At 33.2% G+C, this 9,144-nt stretch overlaps 1 protein-coding gene across 5 annotated transcripts in view; it reads left to right on the top strand.

Moving 5' to 3' along the window:
- Positions 1-9,144, top strand: part of LOC106879192 (trafficking protein particle complex subunit 13) — a 271,910-nt gene that overhangs the window by 240,680 nt on the left and 22,086 nt on the right. For all 5 annotated transcript variants that reach the window (XM_014928647.2, XM_052969952.1, XM_014928649.2 and 2 more), the window contains exons 5-6: positions 5,125-5,197; positions 6,530-6,574. In XM_014928647.2, coding sequence (XP_014784133.1) covers positions 5,125-5,197; positions 6,530-6,574 — 118 coding nt within the window. The remainder of the gene's footprint in view (positions 1-5,124; positions 5,198-6,529; positions 6,575-9,144) is intronic.

The raw sequence follows: 9,144 nt of genomic DNA, 5'->3' as shown, positions 1-9,144 counted from the left end.
ATGTATGTGTGTGTGTTTGTGTGTCTGTGTTTGTCCTCCCAACATCGCTTGACAACCGATGCTGGTGTGTTTACGTCCCCGTAACTTAGCGGTTCAGCAAAAGAGACTGGTAGAATAAGTACTAGGCTTACAAAGAATAAGTCCTGGGGTCGATTTGCGCTCAACTAAAGGTGGTGCTCCAGCATGGCCGCAGTCAAATGACTGAAACAAGTAAAAGAGTAAAGAGTATATACATACCACCCAGCCTCAGCTAACATCCTACAAAGTTACATACCTCAACCACAACACCCTTAAACACTCCCAAACATCATGGGGCACAGCATCAATGCAGATAACACGAGTTATTGCACAAGAGCATTACATATCCTAAACAATCCACACTGACACACTCCACTAATTAATCCAACTACAATAACACCTCACCATGGATCCCTTTCTGCTTCACATGCCTAACCATCAAAAATAGACTGCTAAATATCCCATCGAATCTCCTCTTGCTACACATCTATCATTAAAACATGCTCATCAGTGAACAAAACTAATACTTTTATTAACAAAAAGGACAGTAGAATCACTTTTCATTGAAAAACCGGATTAAGACTTGCATAACTCAACACTAAATTCTCCGACATAATAGACACTGCACTACATGTATTCAACAGAGTAATTGTAGGCGTTTTCAAAAGCATGTCATTTGAGGCAGCATTAAAAAAATACAACCTGAAAAGTTAACCTGAAAAAACTTGGGACAACCTCAAACATAATACACCAACAATGATGCATTACAGAAATAAAATTGAGCATCAAGCAACTAGACAAAGAAAAGCAAACTGGCAAACATTTGCATCCAATGTAAACCACAAAACAAGCATTAAAAATTGCACACAAAGTAATTAGTGGCATCGACATCCACAAAGGCCTCATCGCATCACATGTCACAATAACAACTTCAAGTAACATACTCATGCTCCAACAACAAGCACTTTTCCAAAATCAGCTACCAGAAGAATGCATATAGAAAATAGAAACTTAAGATATATGTCTTCTACCTACGTCATAGTTTTGGCCTCTTCCTTCTATCAGATACCAGAAAAGTGAAAGGGAAATCCAAAATCTTAAAAACATCACTGACAAAATCACTAGCATACAACCAAAGGAAATATTGCACTTAGAAACACTTTCAACTATTCATATCAATACAGCCAAATACCCAAAATCTGGAAATGGGCAACTCAAAACAATTTTAAAGTTCAATAAAAAAAGATCAATCAAAATATTGTCACACAGATCTATCACCCACATATGCATGTCCTAAAAAATTCTGGACATCACCAGCCCACATATTTCTGCCTCTAACACACAATATGGATTCAGACACTCCAACTACCTCACCATTCCTAAACCTTACACAAAAATACTAATGGTTTGAACAACCACAAAAAGAAAAAAAAACCACCCAGCTAGACTATCCTAATTACTGTTAACATCAGCAAAGCTTTTGGCTCCATTCCCCGTTAACTACTTATAAACAAAATACTTAACACCTCCTTAAGAAACAAAAGAAAGTGCTGACTAGCAAACTGTCTCTCAGCTTGCCAAGACTATGTAGTATACAAGATCTGTCCAAAACAAAACCAGACTTTTAAAAAAATAACATTATTGCTTTAATTGCAATTTAATCAGATTTGTCTTGTCCAAAATAGGTCATTGCCCGTTGGTACAGCTCTCCCACTATTTTTCCAGTTTTGGAATACCTCCCAAATTGTTTTTCCATCGGTAGTGCACAGTTCTAATAGTAAATTTTCTTTGATCTCTTCTATTGTTTGAAATTAGTAACCATTTGGGGAAAAAATTCAAACTCATGAAACAAAAAGGTTCACAGAGACCAAATCCAGAGTGTAGGGCAACTGGGAGTGAACTGAGAGTTGTCTTGTACTTTACCAAAATGTCACAAACAAGGAGTGGTGCATGAGTTGTATTGTAGTGCTGCAGCATTCAAGGTTTGTCTGCCCATGCTTTAGGCCTCTCTTTTACACTGCTTCTTTCAAATGTCTCAGGACAGCCTAATAAAACTCATTACTGTTCATTTGACCTTATGGAACAAACTCATGTGAATTACACCCCTCTGATCAAAAATGATGATCAACATCACTTTCTCATTTGAGCAACTCAGTGCCCTCTTTTTTATATTTTATTTGTCTTATTATCCAACTCCTCACTTCATCAACCAACTTTCTGTTCAACACTGTAGTCATCACCCCTTGATTCATCACCAGTTATATCACATTCAGAATGTTTTCATCAGCATTCTAATGATCAATCAACTTCTGACTGGCTGAATTCTCTTTTTGTTCACCTCTCAGCAGACTTTTATAGTTATATGATGCATCTCTAAATTTTCTTCTAAAATCTTGTAGCATAAAATTATACAAACATGTACTTTTTTCAGAAATATCATGGATAGTCAGATGATAATTTTTACAGATCATAGTAAACACCTTCACAATTTGATCACCACCTGTTTTCTTCACAAGTTGTCCGAATTTGGGATTGTTTTCAGTAGATGTTCTTCCCAATTAGAAATTCTGTTATCACTTGTGACATTGTACACAGTTCAATTGTCCCCTTCATATGCTAACTGCAACATTAGAAAAGTCCTTCATAAATTTTTTTTCCCTATTTGAAACAAATTTCACACAGACTTACAGCTCTTCCAAATTCCTCATTGTCCATTTTGTAACAAATCACCAAACCTACTAGATACAGATTGGTGTTTCTCGACCATTTTTTTACCTATGGACCCATTTGATTCCTATTTTACTCTACTGGACCTTCATACCCATTCAATGTTTTAAAAAATCCTATTATATTTTTATAATTAAATATTATTAGGAATTATATTTTTTTAAATTGTTAAAATATTTTGTACATTGTAGAAATGTAACCAATTTATTGCACATAAACTTTAATAACAAAACCTTATACGGACCCCCAAGGGTCATGTGAACTCTGGATTGAGAACCACTGATCTAAATCATCACACCTCATCAGTCATTGGTCCACCTGTTAATTTATGTAGATAAAATACTGACATGGTGTGAGGTGATTTATTAGAATGGAAGTCAAAGTTTACCAAAATACAGTACTGTAGTCATGAGCAAACTGCACCAGATGGTGATTGATACATTGTTTTGAAAGTACAACAAAACAACTAGAATTTTTTATTCTTTGAGTGGAGTACCACAATGATTTGTTCTTTCACTCATTTTCTTTTTAACCTTTGACCCACATGACCTGCTCAAAACATCCACACATCCTCAAAAGCAGATAAAATTACAGTATCATCCTTAGACCATTGTTCAGACAAACGCAAAACTACTCCAAACTACTCTAATTCTATGTCAATCACCTAGAAACTGAACTTCAAAACAACAGACTTGCCAAACCTATCATTTCCTTTCTTGCTTGCAACACTAGAGAACATTATATACAACCAACCATCACACTCAACACCCACAAGACAAAAATACAAAAATACTAGGAATTACATACAAATACTTGTACAACATGTAAGAGCACATGTTCAGGATATACTAAAGAAAGTAAATGGATACACATATGCATAGGCACCATATTTGGCCAACAGAAATAATTTTACATGGTTACTCAACCTGTTAGAAATAGCAGCCAAAACTCTGTTAATGTGCAATCTGCTGTCTTAAAAAAAAGACTAACCATCCACATTGGGCAGTGTGGATGGACAGTCTCAGCCAGAACATTTTTGATCTTAAGCCTGCTTAATTAGAGATGACCTAATATGGTTAAACAACAGCAGGAGATATAGAGCAGGCAGTGGAGAGAGTGCAACATATCTAGACTGTAATGCTATACCCTATACTATTAACTGTTGTTATGTTAATATACAGTATGGGCCTTAATTAAACCCATACTATTCACGGCTTATCTGGAACATTGAGTTTCTGGATCACATTTTGTTGCTTGACCAACTACCTACATGACACAAGTCTGCTTCATCAGGGCTGACATACAACTAAACAACAACACAATATTTTCTTAATTTACTATAATAATAATGGTGATGACAATGACGATGATTAACATTAATAATAATAAACATTAATATATTTTTTCCATGTATTATTAATAACTCATTCTCAGATTCTTCTGAGACAGTAGTTGCCAGACACAAAAAAATACTTGCTCTTTTATATTTTCTCCTTTTATTATATTACTTTTTTCTTTTCATTTTTTCTTGTCTTGTGTTGTTGGGTTATTGTTTTTTTTTACTTTTTTTAATTTTAGCTTTTTCTTTTTTTATTATTACTAGCTTATTGGGTCGTTGGATTATTTATGCTATATTCCTAAAATAATTATTTCTTGGGGATTTTTCTTTAACTGTAGTTAGATCTCATAAAGTCAAAACATAGGTGCTCTTTTTTATTCTTTTTTTTTCTTTCTGCCTTTCCTGGGATGCATAATGCCTGCACTTTATGGCTGTTAAGTCCTTATTGAAAAATACATATGAGGGCTATAAAATATAGTCTCTTTTACACCTGCTTCTTTTTACTACAAAATTCCTAATTAACAAAGTACTTTATAAACTCATTTTTAAATATTATTGTTATACCTGATTTACTAAATTTCTGAACTATTTATATTCAAATACTTGTATGACTTACTGAGGCTGGTATTAACATGTGGATGCTTTCCTAATATTAGTCACCCTGCCATGGAATGGAGTGTATTAGCAGGTATATAGATTGAAATAAACTGAGTAATCAAGCAGAATGTGAGCCCATGACTTAGGATCAGCAATCTACCCATCATATTCCATAGAGATAGCATGCTTCTAATGTAGAGAAAAAATGTTCAACAAGAAATAAAGCCAAACACATTAGCAAAATACAAATGTATTTAAAATTAACATAGTCCTTCTTATAAAGTGTACCAACTGTGAAATGATGTCTCATGAAATGAATGGGAAATTTGGTCTTCATTTTATCTTGGAGTTTTAGTTTCTTCATATTTGTATCTTATAAATGTTTTGTTAATAAATAATATTCATTTCACACTCAAAACAACATTATCTATTTTTGGTTACAGTCTGGTGTGTGCAGTTAGTTATGTCACGGAATCTGGTGATAAAATGGCTTTCCGCAAGTTCTTCAAATTTCAGGTGAGTTTTTATAAGTAAAGCTAATCTTTTCTGATTAGCTAGGTCATAAAAATATCACATGTTTTTCATATTCTTGTAAGCACTCATTGTTTTTAAGACATCTCGTGTAATAAATAGGGCAATCGTATAAATATAGATCTCCAGTTTATGATGAAAATGTAGGTAAAACCATTTGATATTGTCAAACATTGTTATTATGAAGACATTTCATACAAACAACACAGTGGAATTTGATATAGTTTATTAACTCTTTATGAAAAACACTGGCAAACAATTGCCAATATTGTCAAGTAAAAGAAAGCACATTTTTTTGTATGTTAGATACAGTCTATTAAATGAAATTGAAATCTGAGATGTCAAGTGATAAGCAAAAGTACTCAGATATGTGTTATGATTATGGAAAGTCTATTCCCTTTCATGTGACAATATCAAATTGTTTACATACTTTTTGCAGTCTTAAATGTTAAAGTATATTAGCACAATGGCTTGTATGCAACCATCTGATATAATATTACCTGTGTTTATTAAATGAGTTGCTAGGCAGTTACCTTCAATGTAATGCTATGTCAGTAAGTGAAAATGGTGAACAATACAAATCAGTTTTGTGCAGTGGGGCCTTATGTGAAGAACATCATTTATTATTTTGGAAAAATCAGATTCTTTTTTATAGACTTTTACCACTGATATAGAGAAAACAAAATGAAAAATAGGCAGTTTAAGAATTTGGTAAAATCTTCTGATAAAATCTTTTATAAATTTTAAGGTGCTAACATAACTTTGAACACATCCCATATAAAAACAATAAAATACTTAGTTTCAAAACTAAGGTTCCAATTCATTCAGAAAATATCTTAATAATAGAGTACTTTTTCCACTATCTTATCAGTTTTTTTCATTAAACAGTGCATTGTTTTTGTTATTGTTTTATTATTATTAATTTATTATTGTGTTAGTAGATATCTTAGTCACTCAGGCAGAATTCATGCTAGGCTGCTTCAATGAGTGGAGTTTCTGTGTTGTTTGTGTGACAAGGTAGATTTGAAGAAATACGAATCAAAGACATTTAAATGTCAAAAAAGAAATAAGATTCATCAGAATTTTAGGAAGAAAAATAAGTCATGAGATTTCTACCTTTTCTTAAGACATTACCAACTATAGTGAAAGTAGAAAGCTCCTCCAGGATGATATTATTTTTTCAATAGAATTAAAAATAAATATGAAAATATTTTAACCTCTACTTCTCTTCAATTTTTATTTACTTTTTTTTAATATCATCCATGTGATTGAGGTATTGATTTTAGCTTTGACTCTCTAAATGTTTTTTTTTTACAGGTCTTGAAACCCCTTGATGTTAAGACAAAATTTTATAATGCTGAAGTAAGTGTTTTCTTCTGTATCATCTGTTTCCTTTTATGGCATCTCTCATGTGAAATAAATTCAGGGAATGTTTTCTAATCTCTCCTTTGGAATCTTAAAAGATTTGTAATGTTTTATTTTCCCATTCAGTTCTGTCACTTACTAAATGCATCCAAATAACTTTGGCGAATCTTCTTATCTGCTTCTTCACATCAATGTGAATTAAGTGAGAGAGCCACTAATGAACACTGAAGTCACTGGCTTTGGTGAGGGATTGAGATATATGACCTCAACTGAGGAGACATAGTTGAAGAGAAGCTGGTAGTTTAAGGAGTTAGGAGAGCAATAGAAAGAACAGATGTATTTTGGGGATTGTGGGAGGGAGGCTTTGGGTCAGAGTGGCTAGAAGCTATTATTGTTGATAACCAGTTGAATGGCGGGGAGAATGGAATCTAATAGAAATTCTTGTCAGGACAGCAGTGATGGAGTTGAAAGATCTGTGCCTTGGAGAGTAATAGGATGTGAGTTTGCATGTAACAAAGAAATAAGTGAGATTTGAGTTGAAACAAAATCCATGGAATAACTAGAGGAGGAAAAATTGTCCAGAGGGTTTCCCTTTTTTTTCTAGAATTAGGCTGGATCTCCAGTAAAGGCAACCATGGGTTAGATGGTGATATTAAACCAGGTGGAATGATGTGCCTCCAACTGTGAAAGAACTTTTTATGCCATGCATGATAGAACTACATTATATTAGAAGAGCAACAGTGGAGTTCAAAGGATTGATATGTTTTTGTTATAGTAGTAGTAGATGTGAATATTAGATATGTCGTCCCTAATGATGAACTTAATAGTCTGAAAACTTATAATTGTATAAACATAGGAAATATGTTGACATTTATTCACTACTCAGTACAGAAAATAGTACAACGAAAATAACATCATTTCATATAGAGAACAATTCTTCACTCTTTAGAGATAAAGAACTTCATCACTGAACATACTTTCTTTACAAAATATAGATACACCTAACTATAGACTACTGTTATGACACTGTTCAAACTCCTTGATAACTAGACAGTATCTAAAGAAATGCAAACTCTAACCAACAATTTTTACATATTATCTCTTCTGTTACTACAATAGCTTTTGCTTTCCACACTTCACTAATTTCATTCTTCCCTACCAAAACAAAAAATATTTTCACTATCATTTTTGAAATCTCTGCCTCTAATTTTATTTATCTTTCTCTCTTATATCTCACATTTATGCATGATATCTACATGGGTTTTTTTTTTTAATCTATCTTGTTTTAATATTCAGTAAAGAGTGCTCTGCTAACCTATTGAAATATTATGCTGGAATATCTACAGATATTGCAAGGATAAGTGTCTGTAGTCTTTAATTAGTATTTGTGGCTGCATTCAATTACACATTTATTAACAGCTATGAACGCTATTTCCATTCAATAATTTGCAGTAAGGTTATCACCATACAGAACATCAAATGCTTTGAGGCAGCCATATGTGTTTCGGGATTTAATCAAATTTGTTGCATCTTATTTGCTGTATATATTTTTCATAAATTCCCTGAAAGAGATAAAATAAAGTTAGAATCATTCATACAAGAAAATGATATGATTGAGATAAATGAATCCCTGGGCTCTTAAATACAGTGAAATTATATTTATAATTTATTCTATTTCATTGTAATTTAGTATTAAAAATACAATTTCTTCATCATCACCAACACCACCACTTTCCACTATTACCTTCCGCATCCAAAATAAAGACCCATTGACAGATAAGCAACCTTCACTTACCAATCTACCCTAACCACTACTCCACTGACATCTAGGACTTTTCCTATGTCTCTTCTACAATTACTACTCCTACAATCTCATCTGCTTCTTGAAACATCCCATGTTTCTTTTGACACTTTGATATACCTATCTTTTTCTTTTAATTATCCCCTTCTTATTCTGTTGTGGGGTTTTTTTGTTGTTTTTTTTTGTTCTGAGTCATGGTATGGAATACAGAGCCCTTCACCATTTCTTTTTGAATAACCTCTGAGACTTGTAGCAGGGAAACAGAGGAAGAAATTAATACACTTTCACCGTCTACTTGTCCCCAAAATGAAAATAAATAAATAAATAAACCCTTTGGACAATCTCCCTCCTCTTCGCCAATTATCCATGGATTTTGTTCCAACTTAGATCGCACTCAACATCTCTTACTCAAATGCAGATCATATATCCTATTCCTCTCCATGATACAAATTTCTTAATCCCTGTCTTCAATCAATCTCTGCTGTCCAGAGAGTTCTAACTTCATTCCAAAAGCTAATTTCTGTGCTTGCATAGATTCTGTCTTCCTTGTCACTCACCTCTTACCTGGATATGTATAAGTTATTCTCAGACCAGAGACCTTCTCTAAATGCTTTTTCTAATCCTTCTTCACCAAAACCACAACCATATGGAATACACTCCCTGTTCATGTTTTGCAGAGCATACGTATTCTATTTGTTGCTGCCCTTCTTCCTCAGGGCAGAAAAAAAACAATTTCTTCAAATGTTTTTTTTTGCCCCCCCCCCCC

This window comes from Octopus bimaculoides, chromosome 8 (assembly GCF_001194135.2).
Source record: "Octopus bimaculoides isolate UCB-OBI-ISO-001 chromosome 8, ASM119413v2, whole genome shotgun sequence".
Classification (NCBI taxonomy): domain Eukaryota; kingdom Metazoa; phylum Mollusca; class Cephalopoda; order Octopoda; family Octopodidae; genus Octopus; species Octopus bimaculoides.
This window is presented reverse-complemented; position numbering and strand designations above follow the sequence as displayed.